We start from the raw sequence: 22932 nt of genomic DNA on the forward strand, positions 1-22932 counted from the left end.
TGACATTTAGTTGTAATATTTTGATATAATCTGTGAAAAGCTTGTCAATGACTATGGGGAATCTGTTGTGTCAACTAGCCAATAAAAAAATATATAAATACATCTTGAATCATATATAAAAATTCAGGACGTTTCAGTGAAGAATAAAAATACAATTCCATAATGGTGCATATTTGTGGCTTTATGAATATAATTTCTAAACATATGAATGGTAAAAAAGTCCATAGTTAATGTGTTTTATATACATTCAAGATATTATTTTTAGATAACAGTGTTTTTTTTTTTTTTTTCTTCTTCTTTGCTTGCACCATTGATCGTACTGTTGATGTGTTTTGAAACCAGAACAAAAGTCATTCTGGTTATTATGTATGAAATATTATACAATTGCAACGAGTCATTTTAAAATCAGATCTGATCTGCAGAGGATGAATAAAAGGTTATATGAATGTCTGTCATCTGTCCCCATTCAGGAAGTTAAAAGTATTGCTTGCCTAATGTGTCTGGGACGCTGTTATGGATACATTTCTTAAGTAACGTTATTATAAGCGCTGCCCTTTCATCCAACAAACATTACCATTCCAATTTATATGTAATCTGCTTTTCCAGGGTAATATCTCACTCGTAATAAATCATAATGCATTTGACTCAGAGAAAGAGTGAGAGGCGAAGGTTAGAGAGAGGGCATTACAAAACAAGTAAAGCTGCAGTGAATTCCTGCCAGAGTGAAAAAAAAATAGTGTTCTCTGTACAGAGGGAATGAGACAGACATGAGGACTGAGGGATACAGTGGAAAGCAAGGTGAGAACAAGGACATGATCAGAGAGTAAGTGTGAAAGATAGAGGTGAAACAGAATCAGAGAAAAGGAGGGAAATCGAGGAGCAGGTGGAAAGTGAGATGTGGCCACAGGGGCTGGAGAAGTTGTCACGCACACGTGCACAGGCCGTTTCCCCTCCTCCACCTCCCAGACACTCGTACCTTTTTGTCAACATCCCTCTAACCCTATCGTGAACACTCCCTCTTCCATCTCTGCTGCTCCCCCACCTCCTGAGCGAGACAGACAGACCCTGCGGGACTGTGGCATAATCACTTTATTTCTCCTGTCGACTGGAACTGCTGCCTGAGCTAACTCCGGCTGTGTGATCCCCCTCCCCCCACTTTTAACCCCCACAGGGACCACAGTGGCCCAGGTGACAGCTACAGATGCTGATGATCCCATGTTTGGAAACAATGCCAAGCTCATCTACTCCATCCTGCAGGGGGAGCCCTACTTTTCTGTGGAGCCAAAGACAGGTACACAATTCTTTTGATACAGAGTTTAGGTCTTTATTGTTCTTTAGTGAAGATCGCTACATCAAATGAAGAAAAACTCTATTATTTGTGTATAGGGATGTAGCGATTCACTCAACTCCCGATACGATTCGATTCACAATACTGGGTTCATGATACAATTCTCTCACGATTTATTTTACAAAATGGGACTGTAGACAAATGATGATTGAAAAATACTGTACTATTTTCCTTTTATTTTTCATTGTCAAAAGAATCCCTTGATAAACTATTCAAAACAATGCAATTTAACTAAAAATAAATCTTGAATGAAATAAATAAAGGAATAATACAAATGAAGAAGAAGCCTATTAATTTAAATTCTGGTTCTATAGTAAACAATGCAAAACTACATAATAGTTCTTTTTCTTTTTAAAAGTGAAACTGAAAATGTATTTTGCGCCTTAACAATAAAATAACAATAAAAATAAAACAGTCATTTTACTGTATTTAGGTCAGATATTTGTTTGGACCAGCAGAGGGTGCTGATAACCCAGTGGTCGGTTGCCATGCAGACATTCTGTGCAGTGAAGAAGAGATGCTATGCTAGCAGACAGAGCTAGTAGAAAAACGTGACTTTTACAGATATTCACGTAATAATACAGAAATTATTTCAGTGCTAAAGGGGTAATTAATCATTTATGAATATATTTAAGTAGAAGGCGGCCAGAAAGAAAGTAGTAGCAGATTCTGCCCGCCGCCTCAGCATTTGGACAAGAGAAGGATAAATATATAGCGCCCTCTGCTGTTTAAAAAAAAGTACTGAGATTCAATTTTCAGAAAATTGATATCAACCGTGATACCTATGAATCGATTTTTAACTGCCTTACAAGTAATCGTTACATCCCTATTTGTGTATGATTTCAACTAGTTATGGAATTGTTGAACTATTACAAATATACATCCTATTATCAAAAACAGGATGTAATTTAAAGCCACACCTCAGACTTTATGAGTTATTTTCAATGCTTCCTCGGGTCAATATACAGCGCTTGACAGTATCAATGCTCCGAGCGGGGCTGCCCTCTTGAATTACTGCCCATGTAAGTTTGGAGAAGACGGACCATTGTTGGCCAAGTCATGTGACCTGAAGAATACCTGGAGAACGTTTCACTTTATGGCAGTCACGTGACCACAGGCTCTGATATACTTGCGGAGCTAAGGCTTTTGCTATTATTGTCACTCCATCACTTTATCGCTCCACTGATGCGATGACCATGGAACAGTGTGTGTGTGTGTGTGTGTGTGTGTGTGGGTGGGTGTGTGTGTAGAAGCGGTGACAGAGGAGAGAGAGAGAGGTCTGATCAATTATTTTCCTTCTTCTCCAGCTGTATGTCTACAACACTTATCATAGACAGCTCCGCTTTTACGGTTTAAATTATCAACATACGGAGTTACTACAGGATGAGTTAACTCTCAATGTAAGCTTATTCAAGAAGTTAACCACTTTAATTTAGCCCCTGTAGACAGTGAAGGATGGGGGAGTTCTCGCTTGAAGTTGCGCGACTTTGAGCGACCAGGATACGCAAGACCTAGTGGCTGGAATCACGCAAGTTGGGTTGCTTAATGGGAGTTTGCTTGAAATCGCGTCATTTACAATGATTTTGAATGTAATCTACTCACTTCAGTCGCTTCTGTCGCGTTTGGTGTGATGGCACTTATAGGGTGCTTTTACACCGGTTTAGTCCTGAACTCGGTCCGAATGGGCAGAGGACAACTAATAATTTTATCACCTTGGTTTGGCTCAGTTTGTGTTCAGAGCGCAACTTCTGATCCGCTCTAAACAGCCTCTGGTGCAGTTACATGAGCTAACCTCCTGAGGAGGCCATTACTGGAGTACAAACTTATCTCTGCAGTGAAATAAAAACCCGAAGAAGAGGCTCTCAACAATGGGTCAAAGCAACTTCTGCCTCCATCATTTCTTCTTTCATTCAACATTCAACAATGGAGCAACAACAAGTTGGCTTGTTTTTGGTGATTTTAAAGCCCTGTTTTGCGCCATCGCCTGATCTCCTGACACCCACAATACCATGAGCTGTACGTCATCTGCAATACTTCCTGTGTTTGAACCGCTTTGTGTTCATGGCACTCCTAATCGCTCTAGGCTTTGATTGAAATCACTGAAATCGCTCTAGAATTTGCCTGTTTGATCCGCTCTAGACTTTGTTTGCGTGTTCACACCACCCAAAATGGGAGGACTATCCAAGCAAACAAGTCTTAGATTGTTTTATTCGCTCTAAGACCCGTCGGTGTGAACGCACCCTTGATTTTCCAATGAGGATTAACCTAAAGGGAAGTTGTACTCGGACAAAAAATATATATATATAAAAAGAAAAAAAAACTAAAAACCTGATTTTTTTGGGTTTACTTTTAACAAGCACACAATTTTCAATTTTGTCACTCAAATTTCCGCAATGTTTTTTTTCTTCTTTTTTTACACCTCTGTCGGATGGAAAAAAATGTAATTAGGCTGAAGAAATCAGGTGACACAACAGAGATTAGTTTTGTTTTGTTTTTAAGTTCAGTACAGTAGGTCAGATAAAGCTTCCTATACACCAGGTACCAGTTAGTTAAATCTGCTTTTGATTTTTAAATGTTTTCACATGTAGATTAACGCAATTTTTGGCACATATATATATATATATATATATATATATATATATATATACAGTGCCTTGCGAAAGCATTCGTCCCCCTTGAACTTTTTGACCTTTTGCCACATTTCAGCCTTCAAACATAAAGATATAAAACTGTAGTTTTCTGTGAAGAATCAACAACAAGTGGGACACAATCTTGAAGTGAAACGAAATTTATTGGATATTTCAAACATTTTTAACAAATAAAAAATCAAAACTTGGGTGTGCAAAATTATTCAGCCCCTTTACTTTCAGTGCAGCAAACTCTCTCCAAAAGTTCAGTGAGGATCTCTGAATGATCCAATGTTGACCACTGATTCAGGAAAAGTATCTGTTCTCATTCTGTTGGATCTAAGTGCTGCATTTGACACTGTAGATCATGCAATTTTGTTGCACAGATTGCAAACATGGGTTGGACTAAATGGAAAAGTAATGCAATGGTTTAAGTCATACTTGGAGGAGCGAAGCTATTTTGTAAGCATTGGAAACTTTGAATCTGACAGATTGCCAATGTCCTGTGGGGTTCCTCAGGGATCTGTTCTTGGACCCCTTCAGTTTAACCTTTACATGCTTCCTTTAGGACAAATTTTACAGAACTGTAAGGTTGATTATCAGAGCTATGCAGATGACACACAACTATATCTATCACTGAACCCAGATGACCATGGTCCCATTGAGGTGTTGTGTGACTGTTTAGAAAAAGTAAACTGCTGGATGAGTGAAAACTTCCTTCAACTAAACCATGACAAGACAGAGGTGTCTTTGGTAACAAGGAAAAGAGGACTGCTGTCAGCAATTATCTTGAGTCTCGATCTTTAAAAGCTAAAGACCAAGTCAAAAACCTTGGTGTTCTGATTGACTCAGATCTTACATGCAGCAGTCAGATCAAATCAATCACAAAAACAGCCTTCTACCACCTAAAGAACATCTCCAGAGTGAAAGGTTTAATGGCTCAGAAAGACCAGGAGAAACTGGTCCATGCTTTTATCTCCAGCAGACTGGACTATTGTAATGGTCTTCTGACAGGAATCCCCCAAAAGAGCATCAAACAGCTACAGCTGGTTCAGAACGCTGCAGCTCGGGTCTTAACCAGAACAAAGAGGTCAGAGCACATTACTCCAGTTTTAAAGTCTTTACACTGGCTCCCAGTCAGCCTCAGAATAGACTTTAAAGTTCTGCTGCTGGTGTATAAATCTGTGAATGGGTTTGGTCCAGAATACATCAGTGACATGTTAGTCAGGTATGAACCCAGCAGGTCTCTCAGATCTATGGACACAGATCAGATAGTGGAGCCCAGAGTTCACAGTAAACATGGTGATGCTGCTTTTAGTTGTTATGCTGCAAAGAAGTGGAACAAACTGCCAGCGGAGCTGAAGTCAGCATCCAATGTGAACATTTTTAAATCAAAGTTAAAGGCACTTTTTTTCTCTACTGCATATGATTGAGAGAGAGATTTTTTGTCATGTTGTTGATGTAATGATGATTTTACTGATGATTTTAATTGATTTTACTGATGATTTTAAATGTTCTTATTAATTTAAATGTTCTTATTGATTTTAAACAATTGAAAGTTTTATCATGTAAAGCACATTGAGTTGCCTTGAGTATGAAATGCGCTATATAAATAAATTTGCCTTGCCTTGCCTAAATGACTAATGATGATAAATAGAATCCACCTGTGTGTAATCAAGTCTCCGTATAAATGCACCTGCCCTGTGGTAGTCTCAGAGGTCAGTTTAAAGCACAGAGAGCATCATGAAGACCAAGGAACACACCAGGCAGGTCCGAGGTACTGTTGTGGAGAAGTTTGAAGCCGGATTTGGATACAAAAAGATTTCCCAAGCTTTAAACATCCCAAGGAGCACTGTGCAAGCGATAATATTGAAATGGGAGGAGTATCAGACCACTGCAAATCTACAAAGACCCGGCCGTCCCTCTAAACTTTCAGCTCATACAAGGAGAAAACTGATCAGAGATGCTGCCAAGAGGCCCATGATCACTCTGGATGAACTGCAGAAATGTACATTTGAGGTGGGAGACTCTGTCCACAGGACAACAATCAGTCGTATACTGCACAACTCTGGCCTTTATGGAAGAGTGGCAAGAAGAAAGCCATTTCTTAAAGATATCCATAAAAAGTGTCGTTTAAAGTTTGCCACAAGCCACCTGGGAGACACACCAAACATGTGGAAGAAGGTGCTCTGGTCGAACGAAACCAAAAATTTAACTTTTTGGCAACAATGCAAAACATTATGTTTGACGTAAACACAACACAGCTCATCACCTTGAACACACCATCCCCACTGTCAAACATGGTGGTGGCAGCATCATGGTTTGGGCCTGTTTTTCTTCAGCAGGGACAGGGAAGATGGTTAAAATTGATGGGAAGATGGATGGAGCCAAATACAGGACCATTCTGGATGAAAACTTGATGGAGTCTGCAAAAGACCTGAGACTGGGACGGAGATCTGTCTTCCAACAAGACAATGATCCAAAACATAAAGCAAAATCTACAATGGAGTGGTTCACAAATAAACATATCCAGGTGTTAGAATGGCCAAGTCAAAGTCCAGACCTGAATCCAATCGAGAATCTGTGGAAACAACTGAAAACTGCTGTTCACAAACGCTGTCCATCCAACTTCACTGAGCTCGAGCTGTTTTGCAAGGAGGAATGGGCAAATATTCCAGTCTCTCAATATGCCAAACTGATAGAGACATACCCCAAGCGACTTACAGCGGTTATCGCAGCAAAAGGTGGCGCTACAAAGTATTAACTTGAGGGGGCTGAATAATTTTTCACGCCCAATTTTTCAGTTTTTTATTTGTTAAAAATATTTGACATATCCAATAAATTTTGTTTCACTTCATGATTGTGTCCCACTTGTTGATTCTTCACAAAAAATTACAGTTTTATATCTTTATGTTTGAAGCCTGAAATGTGGCAAAAGGTCGAAAAGTTCAAGGGGGCCGAATGCTTTCGCAAGGCACTGTATATACAGTATATATATATATATATATATATATATATATATATGGGCAAATGTAATAACCTCTTCTGTGGTTGTTCTTTAAGTGGTTTGAACCTCCATTTTTTTTTAATCAAGTTTGCATTCATTCCCCAGATTAGAATCAAAGTGTAAACGTGTGCCTTGAGTTGTCACTGTGTGAAAGCCGAGTAATAACATTACTTGTCCGGATCGTAATGAAGATCATCATCTTGAGGGAAGAACATTGACCATACCATAAAGCTATTTCATGGGTTTGCAAAACTGAAGCTAAAACATAGAAAAAAGAAAAAAAAAAAAGCTTGTGTGTTAGAATCTGGTTCCTAGCCTGGTTGGTGTTTGCACAAATGTGTTTTTTTCTCATTAACTGTACATCGCTATGTTGACTCTAAGGAAACGGCATCCTTGCTGTGCTCTACTGCTCTAGCATTATATTCGTAAGATAACAAAAGACAGTTCTTACACAAAATGCACAATGATCTGGCATTTGCAAGGTCTGTTTGCTTAAACTTCATTAAAATCAATAAATACATGACCTCTTAGATGCATTATAATAAATGCATCTTATTGAATAGAAATGCCTCCATCTGTTTTCCTCCATCTGCAGGTAATGTTGTCACATCTTGGCCAAACATGGACCGTGAAGCCAGGGATCAGTACCTGGTGGTCGTGCAGGTGAAGGATATGCTGGGTCTGAGCGGCGGTTACTCCTCCTCCACCACAGTTACTGTCAGCTTGACTGATGTCAATGACAACGGGCCCACCTTCCAACACCGTGAGTCAATGTGATGCAAACACACACACACACACAGAGACAAATGAAAAGCACAAAGCATTGCAGACGGTAGAGACATGTTTAATATTACACCTAAGAGGTGTTTGTTTTATTGCTTTTGCCTCGTGCTGGTGGGTGGTTTACACTGCCAGCTCTACAGTCTGCTGTGCATGTCTTATTCAGCCAGCAGCCAAAATTAAAAAAAAAAAAAAAAACAGAGTGCCAAAGAACGAGTGAGAGAGAAAGAAGAAAAAGACAAGGGAAAAGACGGATTTTCCTCTCTGCTCATCTACATGTGCACGCGTGCATGTGCCAGACCGAGAATGAATTTAATCTTTCACACATGAAAGGACATTTGTCATGACCTTTGGAAACAAACCGAGTCTATGGTCGATGATAAACCTCATTAAATGAATGCTGGGGAAGGAAATCAAATCTGTAAGAGCACAACAGCAAGGATGGCACTGTTAACTATGAGTGTCACGTTTACATTTATAGCAGGTGCTACTGTACTGCTTAGATTCCATGTTGGGTCAAAAGGCCTTATAAATATTAAATGGCTGTAATTCACTTTGAACTCTGGCCTCTGTTTTTGTCACATAATTGCAAATTATTATCGGGAATGATTTTTTCTTTTTTTCTGAGGAGGAGCAGCTGGTTGCCTGTTGAGCCTCGGTGGTGGCACAGATCCAAACGGAGTCACTCACCGACACAATCACATTTTCTCATCTTCTTATTAGAGCTAAGATGGGATTACATGGAGTTGCCACAACTTATCTGCGGCTCACACAAATTGACCCTCAACCACATTGTTTCCCCTTCTTATCACCTTACACACCAGCAGGATCCACAGGCTTGCTATTAGCAACTTACTGTCCGGTTGTGTGTATGAAGGTTTAGTGAAGGAAGTTTTTACAAGCTTAGTCATTTTATTATTACCAACGTTGCAAGTAACAGCTTGGTATTACAGATTCCCAACCACATTCTGTTTTTTTTGTTTTTTGTCTTTTTTCATAACAGCATTTTTAGACTTGTTTTCAGCTGAAATAATCTTCAAACTCTCTTTTCCTTTCAGACATGTACACCTTTGCTATCCCTGAAAATGCAGCCATAGGAACTACAGTCGGCAGAATTATGGCAAAGGACAGCGATATTGGCATCAATGCTAGAATGACTTACAGTCTGAATGATGACCAGGAAAAAATACCTACATTTATCATCAAAACAGACCCAGAAACACAGGAGGGAGTGATTCTACTGGACAAGGTAAATTCTAACACCTATTCACAAAAATAATAGTGGCCCTTTTTTGTGCGTTCCACCAACTTTTCCGCAGTTTTATCGTGCTGTGCGACACAACTTTCAAACTCAATGTATTTCATTTGCAATTGGATCTTATTACAGCCCTGTATTCAGGGTTTGGATTATGGTTAGGGTTAAGGGTTATGGTTAAGGGAATAACTCGCATTTAGATATATTGCTTTGAAGTCCCCACCGGGAAGCGTCACAATAATTTGTGATGTGCAGCATGAACAAAAACAGTTAAACATTGCAATGCACAAAACTCCATTTTTTTTGTGTCATTGATACGAACCTTGTGAGACTGCTGTAAATTAATATCCTAAAATGTATTGTTAAGTCAACCTCCTGTGTTTGCCTGTGTTTCATAGACATTAAAGAAAGGGAAATAAACCACTTAAGTTGCTGCTTCAGGTTTTAGACATTAAAAATAAAAGAAAGTTCCATAAACATTACCAATAAAACTGCTCACAATGCTACAACTACCATAAGTAATGTCACCTTGAAGTTATTTTTAAAAAACTACAGAAAAACTTGAGCAAACTTGATCTTTACCAATAGTTATTTCCCTCACTAGCTGCACTAAACTGATAATTTAAGGTGCATTCATACCATAGGGCCAGCTGTTCCTAACATCTAAGTGTTACAAACTTAAAGGTCCCAAATCATGCAATTTTTCACCCATCTCCATTTGTTCTAAGAACCCCAAAAACATAGTGTTTGAGGTTTGTTTTCCCAAACTCGCCTGTTTTCCAGAATTTTAGCCTCTGAAAAGTCACTTTCTGAGCAACTCTACACAAACATGCTGATTTGCGGCCTACTTATGCATATTCATGGGCGTGTGTATAGACGGGACATTGACCTCCTCCTCCCCGCATGGCGACATAGGGCCAAAGGATGGCCTCAAACTACACTAAGGTTTTACTCCGATTTTACTTTTTTTTTTTTTTTTCATATTTGGATTCTTTGTGTGAAACCATTTTATCCAAATGAAATAAAACGTCAAAAAAGTAATTTTTCTCATGTTTTCTCCTCATGTGAAGAGTCTCTGTGGGTATGATGAAGACAGCTATGCAAGTGTTATAAATTATTCTGATAATAATAATATTGCAATATTGTAAATATCAAATACTTGGCACAAAAACAAGAAAAAGCAATATAAGGGGGCGCCGAAAGAAAATCTCGCCTAGAGCGTCAAAGAGGCTAGTGACTGTGATAATTACGGAATACACTAAAGCCCGCCGCACAAAGATCTGTCCTGAATTATCAAATTATTTTGATGTTGCCAAGATCACTAGGGACTTTTATTGTCTGTTCTGTGTGTGATGTTGGAAATAACAATGTTAATCCTCTACCATATTTTCAATGAAGTTATCAGTATAACTATGCTTCAGTAAGTACAGTTAAAATGTCATGCAGTTTATTTTACCCATGCAAGTAGCATAGTTTCATTTTAGGTTAAAGGATGATGGCCTATTGGTGCTGACTAGTACACTTGTACAGGCCTTATGTAACACATTTTTATCTACTCAAGCTTATGAAATAAATGTCTCTGGTGTTTGATTTGACTTCCAGCCACTGGATTATGAATCCAAGAGACGTTATGCCATAGCCGCAGAGGCTGCCAATGACTTTGTGGACACACGCTTCCTCACTTTTGAGGAGTTCCGAGACAGGACAACGCTGAGGGTCGTTGTAGAAGACGTGGACGAGCCGCCTGCCTTCCTGTCACCAGTCTACACGTGGAAGGTTCCTGAAAATGCAGCTGTGGGGACTGTCGTTGGTATTGTTGGCGCCAGAGACACTGACACGGCGAACAATCCCATCAGGTAAATGTCACCACCTAAATCATGAGTCGTGACATCTGTCATTCAACAGCTGAGTAACTGTAGTAGTAATGAGGTGGATGTCAAAGCCTTGTGTGGGCTGAACATCGGCAGACATTTTTCTCCCCAATGAGAAAAATCACTCAATTTGAAATAGTCTTACCGGCTCCATGCATCCTTTTTACCCTTGATCTCTTGATACTCTATACATGGTCATATTTATCTCATATTACTTTAGTAGGAAATGAGCGCTGCTGAATGAATCATAAAGAATTTTTTATACCTTAAAGGCTTTTCTATCTATTGCTCTGGTATTATCTCAGAGCAACGTGGCTAGGACGTGGGGATGTAATAAAGCGCCATACGAGGTGGCATATGGAATTGAGATTTGCAGTCATTTGCAATAGGGGCATGTCGCAGAGGAGACAGCAGCAGTACCACTGCCTGTAGTCCATTTTTATAAAGCTTAAGAGTGGCAGGTGCTACATATCATCCTCTGTGTAGAGTATACTAATGTCCCTTTGGTGACACTGTCTTATTGATTAATAAATACAGGGTGACATTTTTGGGGGTTTCCACAGTTTTTGAAAATTTGATTACCTTTGCTGTGGTCAAATTGACTTATTTCCCATGTTGTTAACTGCAGAGTAGCTCAGAGAAACGATTCATCATTCTATTCCGGTGATTCACTATTGTAATCGCTTATATTCATAAGTGTGAAGGCAACAATGATGAGGACAACCTATGCAGGAGCAAGTAAATATTTATTTCACTTTTTTTGCTGTTAGGAGTTCTTCCTCAAGCTTGTTTTGACAGAAATAACTGCAGGCTTTTTTTTTTTTTTTTTTTCAAATGTAAGATGATCCGTCGACTGAATTAAAACAAAACAAAAGTATTGTATTCCTCTAAAAAGTGAGCTGGAAATGATCGTTTACTCACATTTAGTTTTTGACTCCCATTTAAATCAACTTTTACTTGAATAAGTTAGTGTAGAAGTTGTGTTTATTAACTGTAAACACAGGGGTGGAGCAGTGATTTTAAAAGTGAGGGTGTTCTAAGGGTAGCGTACCGTCAACTCCCAAATTACTTTTTTAAATGAATTTACTAAAACCTTGATAAAGTTGTTATTAAGTAAGTGACACTCATCATGTGGCTCTTTTTATCTCAATTTTGATTATTATTCCACCATAAAACCTTAAGAGAGAAACTTTTTAATCTCTTTTTACCTTTTTATTTGGCTATTTTGCAAATTCCTTTGTCCCATTTTTGTCCCTTTTCCAAAAAAAATTGACTATTTTTTTCAGATTATTGCTTTCTTTTGCCAATAAACATCCCCTTTTCCTAAATCTTGTCCATTTTTGCAAGTTCTTTTTGACACTCTTATCCAATTTCTTTTGATGCTGTAACCATTTTCAAATAAGCTACCACTTGCCGAATAAATACCACTTGTTTCCTTTCTTCCCTACATTTTGCCTCTTTTTGTTCCACATTTTTACCCTTTTTCACTATTTTTTGCCACTTATTGCTCATTGAAGCTACTTTTTGCGAGTATATACCACCTGTTTCTTCGTTTTTGTAATGTTTTTTGGCACTGTTGACTGCTTTCGGCCCATTTTAATCACTTTTTACTCCTTTCTTGCCACGTTTTTGACACTTTTGGACATTATTTTGCCACCTGTTACAAATTTTTTGTCACCTACACTTCATACTCATCACTGTTAACACTTTGTTTACCTTCCCAGAATGGCGGCTCCGTCAAATGATCACCATTCAATTCATGTTTCTTATCCATCAATTATTTCATCTAAATACGGGATGACTCAAATGCCCTGGGCGACCCACATTTCTCCCGTTCTCGTATCCCCCATGTTATTTGTTACTGTTCTTCCATGTTCTCTTTAGACGGGATGATACTGACATTTGTGTAAAGCACTTAGTGGTGATGTGATGTTTCAAATATTTTAGTTTGCAAGAAAACATCATCTCTAACTCTATGTGGCACTGTTTAATTTTTCCCCTTCAGATATTCAATTCACAAACCAAGCAACCCGACAAAAGCATTCCAGATAGATCCAAGCAACGGAACTATAACTGTAGCTCGAGGTTTGGATCGGGAGGCTGCAGACTGGCACAACGTGACTGTGGAAGCCAAGGAAACCAGTAAGGAGAACTCTTTCTATAATAACTTTAATATGATGATGATGATGATGATGATGATGATGATCTTCATCTGCTTCAGTGATCCAAAACCTCTAATTCTTGCAAACATTGTTCTCATGGAAACCATAGTAGTGATGAAAAAGTGGTTGACCCGTTATAGTTATACTGTATATTGCAACCCTATGTGCATATTAAATCAATCTTATATGTAACTCATTAACCAAACAGAAGACGTCCAGTTAGTTATCACATAACATGGATCTCAGTGGTGAAAATACACCCCTTTTGACATCTATGAAAATTGTGTTTTCAATACAATTCCATCATTTTGACGCAGGTTTCATTGCTGCCTACAGTACTTTCTTATTAAAGAGGACATCACAGTTTGCATATGTCCGGTTACCTACACAAAAAAACAGAGAAGAATATGCATCCCAAACCATAAACTAATAATTATGGTTGGAATATACTGTACATACAATGTAAACACATATAGTGACTTGCATTGATCGGCTTGCAGAGATTAATTTAAAATGTGGTGAAAGGCATGATTTAATATCTTTTAATAAAGTAAATCCACTCTTTCAAACAGATACCTGTAAAATAAACCATACAGTGGAATTCACAGCTTTAAAAATGCAGTTTATCTTATCAATATTTGATGATAATGCAGGTCAAGGTCCCTAATCCCTGGTAATTGTGAGCTACTGACGGTCCTGCATAGTTTAAAAGCTGGCCCAACACACCTGAGGCTATTTGATGGGCAATTAGCTGAACCAACTAGCTATTCGTCAGGAAACGGATAGTAAATAAAAGGTACAGCACCTCAATTCTTTATGTATACATATTTCCTTTAAGAAAATAATATATATTTATATTTCATTAGCCATAGCCTGTAATTGTTCCATACACAACAGGACAAAACACACATATTCACATAGATTTATTTTGGTAACCTGGTAACTATAGTTTTTATAGATTTATAGTTACCTTTGGTAACTATAAAATCCTTCTTTTTTCTTTTTTTTTTTCCAAATTCCTTTTAATTTATTTATTTTTTTTCCAAATTCTGTGTTTTCCACATAAATGTTTTAAATTTCCATTTTTTAAGAAGAAATTAAGTTAAAAGCAAACAAAATAAATACTAATAAAAAAATTAAAACCATAATTATACTAAAATGTATGTCAAAAAAAATAAAAAAATCAAAATTAAAATAATGAATGTAAATGTCATATAAAGATGTATGAGACCAGCATTAATGTCACCCAATTTCCTCTCAGGGATCAATGGTTTGCTGAATCTAATCAGGTTTATTGATTAAGTTTCGATCAACCTAATCTAAATTAACCTAATTTAAATGATCCTGATGACATTATTCCAGACCATACTAGGTGCCAGAATAATTTATAGTATTAGAAGCTATCATTAGCATACGATGTTTACGACTCTACAATCCCGGGCATCGGTGGTCTCATCCACAACAACAGAAAACATTATCCACGGATCTTCTTCAGCACTGATGAGATGTTGGTCAAACGCAGGTGAAGCTGATGAGCTCAGAGCACTGCAGTGGAGCGGAGCTTCACAGACACAAAATCTAGCTCTTCTTAATGCGGAGCAGCAGCAGCTGGGCTTTTCAGCTTATCTCTCAGGAAGAGTCCAGCCACCCTAAGGAGGAGGCTCATTTTCACCAATCAGGGATAAAAGCATGGGTTTTCACCAATCCCACCAAAAAAAAAAAAAAAAAAAAAAAAATATTCCTGACAATAAAACTGATTCTCATGACTCAGCTGACTGACAGGTCTGGGTGGAGGGATCTGTGAATTGTTGATTGCTCAGTTGCACGTCTAACACATAGATGGACCACATGGTAGCCTACTAGCAAAACCTTTATTTATTTTTTGCATGAAACCTTACTACATAGAGCAGGGTTGTCAATCTCAAGGCCTGTGGGTTAAATCCTCCCCTCTTGATGATCTTAATCGGTCCGCGTGGCAATTTTGCTTAAAGCTGATATCCTGAGTTTCTGAGAAATCTATGTTTATGCATGATTCTTTTGAAATTCATAAAAATGTATTTTACTATGGTCTACTGCCAGTGGTCATTCAAATACATTAATGTATATAAGTCCCTTCTTCATCCTACAAACCCCAATACAAATGGAAACGAGCGCCGTGATCGCCCAGCCAATAGGTTTTGACTTCCTGTTTTTGAGACTGTCAATCAAAGTGAATGTGGAACAGTGCACAGAAACAAGGTCGCGCGTCACAACAGCAAACAGGTAAATATGAGTTTGGCTCTTACCTGACCCGTAGACCTATATCAATGTGACCTGATGCGACCTTGTTTTGTTAAGTGATGCGCGTGCAGAGAAGTAGAGGTGTGGCTTCTGGTAGATTGGCAGAGGCAGTGGGAGGAAGTGGAGCTGTTGAGGGCGGGACATCGAGACGTCTCTCAGAAACTCCGGATAGCAGCTTTAATGTGAGACATTAGTCCGAGAGCATGAAACTCATTTTAGTTCATGACCACATATCAACCCAATTCGGCTACATTCAGTCTGCAGGCGAATGCGAATAAAATCCAATTTTTTACCCATATGCAACCTATCTTAACAGCAGAAATCCGAAAGTTACAAATCCAACCCAGGCCACTTTCATATGTGCTCCTATATCTGATATATATCTGATATTTTGCAATACGACTGCTGTCTGAATGGTCAGGTATATTCTATCCGACGAGTGAAAAGTAGACAGTGGGAGAAAAGTGAGGTCTTAGTATTAATAATAATCTATTATATTATACATATTATCAGTGCCACACACACTGCGAGATGAGAAGCCTCCAAATATATTTACGTAAACAACACATCACTTCAGAGTCATATTCTGATTTTTATTTTTATTTTTTTAATTGGAATTGTGCATAAAGAACTGCAGTGTGTAGCCTTAGATTAAAAGTGGGCCGGATAAAGAAAATATCTGAGCATTTTTGTAAAACCAATACCACAGTACCACAGTACCAGTACACACACGCAATAACCACAGTATTGTGCATTGCTTTTTCATTGACAGATATGAAAGATTTTTAAAGATGAAAGTGAATCTGTGAAAAAGTAAAGCATTAGGTGAAATGTTTTCCCAGTATTATCAACTCATTCTCAGGGTCTGATTGGATGCTATGATAGGTCGAATTTAGCCCAGTGACTTTTAGTTTAATGTGCATTAGTCATACTTTGATAAACTAGTTCATGTATCTGGAACCAATGTTCTACACCTCAAGAAACTCTAACTTTATTAATATATAGTGAAGGGTTAAACATTAAAATGTCATTTTTTATCTGGTTTGGCCAATGAAATGTTTGACACCTCTGATCTGAAGGACATTTTAGCCATTGTAAGTTAACGCAAAAACAATTATATATATATATATATATATATATGGTTAGAAAGCCAGTGGCTGCAGATGGATTGAAACTCCTACGCTTTTTTTCCAGAACTGACTCACTTGTACTAATCCATCAAGTGTCTTGTTTGGAATAAAAGCAGTCCGACAATGATGCTCATTTTTGGATCCACGGTGGTGATGCAAGACGTCAAACATTCATCAGTCTTAAGTGTTTTTTCGACAGAGCTTTCACAAAGCGTTAATGATACATGCACCCAGCGGACTCCAACAAATGTCTGTCTTTACTACTGCAGCGCAGAACCATTTATCCTCCTCAGTGGTGGTGTTCATCAAAGTGCTGGACATAAACGACAATGTGCCAAGGCTCGCAAGAGATTACCAGCCATATATCTGTGAAGGCACGCAGGCAGGAGAGGTATGTACATTATGCACCAATGTCTTTGATCTATTGTATAGCTTTGTGGTAATCTGAATGTAGGTGGTATCGTATACACTTATGCTGCATCTTTTTTTTTTACTTGTAAAGTCACAAATACTCACAAGAAATCTTAAGGCCTATGAAGGATGTCTCCTATTTTTAAAAGCATCAACTGATAAACGACAGTGTATTTTCACCATATTGTGTCATTTCATCTCAGGTCATTCAACTCCTGAGTGGTGTTGATCCTGACGAGCCAGTGGAAGGACACCACTTCTATTTCTCTATGGTGCCAGAGAAAAACATCAATCCAAACTTCACAATCAGAGATAATCAAGGTCATACTCACCTAAACTAAATAATATTCATACCACTGGCTGTCAGTTATAACCTGGCAAGAGGCAGATTGATGTGTAGCACCTCCCTCTAACTTAAGTTCTCCACATCGATCTGGGTCTGTGTCTGGCGAATCCTTTCGGAACCAGGGAGGGTCATGAACAGAATGCTTGAAGCTGATTGGGCGAAGCGCCTGTCCACCGTGATTTGTTTGAGCCAATCACACGGTAACAAATTATGATGTCGTCATCGGCATGCGCAGCAGAGACGCTGCTACAACAACAACCAGACTCCACTGGTGAAAACTTTCTTTTGGGATAGTAATGCTGTGGTCATTATGTCGTTGAGTGACTTTTGCCATTTTTGCAACAAGAGTATGTGAGTAAAGGGTACGTTAAACCCTTTTTCTATTTTGATTCGGAGCTATGCTATAATAGCGGTAGCGCAGCTAGTTCCTCTCCCCACAATTGCGCATGGGCCAGTTTTGCTTCGGCGCTTCGTCAAACCCGGATATCCCGCCCTAAACCACAACACTGCCTCATGATTGGTTCTAACCGTTTCGGTTTGGTTTTGAAAAGCAATGGCAGGAGCAGCACAAGATGGATTCTGGTGTTTGTGAACACCAGAATCCATCTTGCAGGCAAGGCTATGTCAGTTACCCAAGTGTACAAACTGACATCAACAAAGTTTGTTTTAATCTTTTATTACAGAGACATTTTTGACACTAGACAAAGTGTTTCTCTTTCTTTTTGTGCTTTAAGTCTTTGCTAAAGTTTCCTATTGAATTGAATATATATGCGTCTTGAGATTTGTGACCACCGCAATGTGTGTAACATATACAATAATGAAATAAATATTAGTAACATAATCGATAATGTTGACTACAAAAAATTGCATCGACATACCATACATGAACTGTTGGGTGTCGCTTCACCATTTACAATGTGAAGAAGAATTGTGTTACAGATGAAGAGTGCCAATAATAACTTGTATTTCTGAAAGAAAGAACAACACATTATTTTATATAAATATTGTACAGTCACTGTTTTTTAAGTGAGTATGTTGTGTATAATATATTAAGTACTGTATTTTTTTTGAAGGAATTTGGGAAAACTTTAAAATGTTGACCACCTGGGCAAACTCCGCCTATGATTATGCCCCATGCTAGCAAAAAGCTGAGTTTAACTGAACATAAACAATTCTGTACTAAATATGTTATGTTAAATAATAGAATTGATTTAAACAGAGCTGAACACAGATTGACTGATTTATCTTTTCTTTGTAATGGACAAGTCGAGCAACTTTATACAGTATAAACTATTGCTAGTGTCATCTTTATCTAGATTACACTTGATATTCAATGAAAACTTTGTGTTTGGTGATACACCAATAAAGTTTAAAGTTGTATAACAAATTCAGGGATTATACTTGAATCCTCCGTAATACTGACCTCCCAAATGTATTGATTATGAATGAATCAATTCATCATCAGCTAGTATATGAAAATGTATGAAAAGGTAATTCATGAATCTTATTTTCCTTGAGCCAAAAACATATTTTTAAGTTCAGTCAATCAAACGGAAAATTATATTTTCGAGGTTGGCAGAACATCAGATTCTATTTAATATTACATGAAGTCTACAGTAACTTTGCTTGTTCACCTATTTCTAAATTCCCTCAAACCAACAGCAGTCAGAAAAAATGGCTTCCAAGCATTTTCCACAATACTGAAAGTTGTATCTCTTGCTCTGATGCTACTTTCAGACAATACGGCCAGCATTGTGTCGAGGAGGAGTACATTTACACGTAAGGATCGAACGCACTACTTCCTGCCTGTGGTGTTGGCTGACAGTGGCTCTCCAGCCCTTTCTGGTACCAGCACGTTGACTATCAGTGTGTGCAGCTGTCAGCCTGCTGGTCATTGTCCCACAGGAGGGGTGGAGGCCATGGCTCTGTCTATGGGGGTCAGTCTTCAGACATTGTTGGGAATTCTGGTCTGCCTTGTTACGTTCTCAGGTAAGCAAACATATCCTTCCTGAGTTGTTAAGTCACCTTTTCATTGGGGGTGTATTTGTAATTAAAAGGTCAAATTCAAGAACACCAGAAATTGCATCTTCAGATTTTCACTAACATAAAGGTCATTCAATAAGAATCATTTAAGGAGAAACACAAGGCTGTTTTTGGCCTATAGATTTGCACCCAGTATAAACTATTCTCAAATAAAAATGGACTAGGTGCTGAGGTAGACTTAAAAACTCGAGCGATATTCGATGTGATAGTGATTTTAAATTCAATGTGAAGTTTGGTTAAGATTCAATTTTAAAGTTGAATGGAAATCTCTATGGTTATATTGATGCAAATGATTGCAAAGAAATGAGTGACTGAAGGTTTTTGGTTTGTGAACCACATGTAGATTTTGGAAGTTATTAGCAGACCAGATAATTTGTAGTTCAGAAAGATTTCAAATATACATGAAACTTGTATAGATTATTCATTTAAATATTTGATTACCAAAAATTTTGGAAGAAAAAAAAATCAGTTATAGATCCAAGAATATGCTTGAAGTCCAAAAACCAACAAAGTCCTCAACAGAACTCAAAAACCAAACATCAGAGAGGAATGTTTGTGAAACACTGACAGGGTAACAAGGGGTACACAATGCAAAATAATCCACCAGCAAACACATAGGGGCGGATTCACTAAAGGTTTAGGGGTATTAAAACGTGTGCAAACGTCACTCAGCGCGGTAATAAGGACTACAAATTCCAGGGATTCAGGACTACGCGTCTTCAGCGCATCACAATGCGTCCTCAATCCATTTGGCGCGTTTCTCTCTGATGAATATATAAAGTAGGCAGATCTCATAAGGGGTGCAAAAAATGGGATTAGGATATGCAAATAAATTAATGCAGTGGAATTGCAATGCAATTCATCAAATCTGCACTCGCACTCTTTAAGAAGTGAGGGTAATCAGGAAGATGGGCATCCCATGTGAGAGACCAGAGGGGGAGAGTGCCTGTGCTTACACACTGGCAGAACAGGGGGTGCAATAGACAACAATGGACTACAACCCACACCAAGACAGACATTCAAATTGACGATTAGAATAAAACATGATCAGAAACAAAACAGAACACCAACTTGAAAAAGAGCTCCAACGGGGCTTGAATTTAGAACCAGTATTACCAACATTTACCTATACAGAAACGTCTAAAAAGAGTATTAAACTGAGACTGTACTGGAATCCACTGAACAGCCGTTGTTTTCCAGCAGATCGCTTGAGTTAAAGCACCTCTGTCCCACATCCCTTTGGCAAGTATAAGACCATGTGTTGACAAAGCATTTGTTTTCATTAACAAATTGACACTGCCATTCCAACCAGCTTTTTAAAAACTCACCAGCGTGCCTTTAACACACTTTAAAAAGCTGAAAGCTTGCAAAGCAATGTCAGTTAATGAGCGTATTGGTAATACATCAGTAACAACGCCATCTTGGGACATTGATGTGTTTGCATAGTGAAGAGTTTTATTGTGACCTCTGCTGCTCTGTGTGCTCCATGTCCCCATAACATGAAAGATTAATGACCAAAGCTGAAATGCTAACATTGGCCACGGTTACATGATGTTTAATTAATTAGTTATTTCCAAATTAGATTATTTGAAATCAAAGTGTTTTGCTACATGGAAATAGTCATTCCGAATTGAGATTTACATTGAAAACAGGCTTATTCTGCTTCATTTAATTCCCCTTTAGGTCTGGGGGTTGGGTAGGGTTTGATAGGAATGGGGGAAACGTGGCGTATCATGTCTATCGGGAAAAAACAACATAGAAGAACATTTGTTTTTACTTTTGTTTTTATTGTAGTTTTGAAGCAGCAGCTCAACAATAACATACGGTTTCACTTAGGTATTTTTTCACATTTCAAAAGAATGATACATAAACATAGATTTCTCAGAAACTCTGGATATCAGCTTTAATTCAGAATTACATTTGCCTTTGGAAATAAGTGTTTACATTACATGGTCAGTTTAAAGAGGAATTAACTTTCATTCTGAATAAAGAGGGATTAAAGCTCTCATTTAATTGTGGCCATTCTGTAGAATGTAAACATTTATAACAAAACTTAAATTACAAAAGAAATTATTTACTTTTGTTTTGTACTGTGCGAGCAAATAAATCGCACATTCTATTCTCATAGCTGAAATTAATAAAAAAAATTAAAAAAAAAAAACATTTACAGCCCATTTTGTGCTCATTGTAATGATCTCTGTGTTGTGTCTTCAGTGTTGTCAGTTTTAATACTTCTGGTAAGAAGACACAGGCAGAAACAGCAGGAGGGCCTGGAGGAGGACACAAGGGAGCTGGATCTGCCTGAGACAGTGTCACCAAAGGTTCTGCGCTATGGAGAAAGAGCAGTTTTGGACTTCTGCCAGCCTGTTGTCCCCCTGCGGCCCCATCCCAGGAGGAGGGAGCGCAGGCTGCGGAGGGAGGATGTCAGAGCCAGCATACGGATGTCCCTCCGTGAGTCACACCTCATTGGGCCGGAGGACGAGGTCTTCAGGCAGTTTATTCTGGATAGACTGGCAGAAGCTGATGAGGACCCTTACGCACCCCCATATGATTGCCTTCGAACCTATGCTTACGAAGGGTCAGGGTCTCCCACAGGGTCTCTCAGTTCGTTGGACTCCTCCACCTTGGAAATTGCAAATGAAGTAACTGCTAGCAATCCAAAACCCTATTTAGTGAGGCTCACACCTTGGTTTGGTGGGGCAGAAGGGGACACTGTGTTCTAAGGATGTTGAATCATTTACCCTCCAGCTTTTAAAGATTAAAAATATCACTGGTGACGCTTTACTTGAAGTTTTGTAAATAAGGGGACCGTGGCTCAGGTGGTAGAGGGGTTGTCCTTTGATCAAGAGGTTCGGGATTTGATCTCAGTCTATACCTGCCTATATAAATCGGAATAAATCGGAATAAACCAGCCACCTAATTTGGATTTAGGTTTAAAGCTGATATCTGGAGTTTCTGATAGACGTCTCAATGTCCCGCCCTAAACCGCTCCACTTCCTCCCCCTGCCTCTGCCAATCTACCAAAAGCCATGCACGTGCACTTTTCTGCACGTGCATCACGGACATAACAAGGTGGCATTGGGTCACACTGATCTAGGTCTATGGGTCAGGTAAGAGCCAAAATCATAGTTACCTGTTTACTGTTGTGACTTTTGTCACAACAGTGACATATATATATATATATATGTATGCAGAAAAGAAAAAAAAAAGTGAAAAACACTGTTTATTATATTTATTTTATGGGCAAGTTATTGTTAATAAAGTAATCTATAAAAGGTCACCAGATTAAGTAGAGAATGTTTACATTGTCTCTCAATATGAATTACATTTTTTCCACCTGTAAAAGTTTCATCACTTCTTTCAGTAATACCAGGTGTGTAGGAGGAGCTTTACTCTTCCAGTGTAGAAGAATCAATCTTCGTGCTTGGAATGAAATGTACAAAAACCATGTTGTGTTGGCATTTTGTGAGTTCTATCGATGCAGGCTTCACCCCAAAGTGAAGTTTCGCTAAATTACGACACATTTGGAGCTATGTTGGCATGGGTTAGGTGGAGGGATCTCGTGGGGTTAGGTTTCGCGGTTAGGGTAAAGAACGACACTTAATGACAGCCTTCGTGACACCTTATTCTTGCTAATGACAGGTGTCATGTCATAATAATGACAGTGTAATG

General features: G+C 38.4%; 1 protein-coding gene across 4 annotated transcripts in view; it reads left to right on the forward strand.

The window, feature by feature from the left end:
* Positions 1 to 22425, forward strand: part of cdh19 (cadherin 19, type 2) — a 35483-nt gene extending 13058 nt beyond the window's left edge. For 2 of the 4 annotated variants that reach the window (XM_028434580.1, XM_028434581.1), the window contains 9 exons: positions 1172 to 1291; positions 7578 to 7745; positions 8821 to 9011; positions 10620 to 10873; positions 12894 to 13030; positions 16730 to 16851; positions 17075 to 17192; positions 18955 to 19206; positions 21475 to 22425. In XM_028434580.1, the coding sequence (XP_028290381.1) occupies positions 1172 to 1291; positions 7578 to 7745; positions 8821 to 9011; positions 10620 to 10873; positions 12894 to 13030; positions 16730 to 16851; positions 17075 to 17192; positions 18955 to 19206; positions 21475 to 21983 (1871 nt within the window). In that variant the 3' untranslated portion in view covers positions 21984 to 22425. Of the gene's footprint in view, positions 1 to 1171; positions 1292 to 7577; positions 7746 to 8820; positions 9012 to 10619; positions 10874 to 12893; positions 13031 to 16729; positions 16852 to 17074; positions 17193 to 18954; positions 19207 to 20460; positions 20503 to 21474 lie in introns of all 4 variants that reach the window. The other 2 variants (XM_028434583.1, XM_028434582.1) reach the window with 2 other exon arrangements.
* The last annotated feature ends 507 nt before the right edge of the window (positions 22426 to 22932 follow it).

The sequence above is a fragment of the Gouania willdenowi genome, chromosome 20 (assembly GCF_900634775.1).
Source record: "Gouania willdenowi chromosome 20, fGouWil2.1, whole genome shotgun sequence".
NCBI lineage: Eukaryota > Metazoa > Chordata > Actinopteri > Blenniiformes > Gobiesocidae > Gouania > Gouania willdenowi.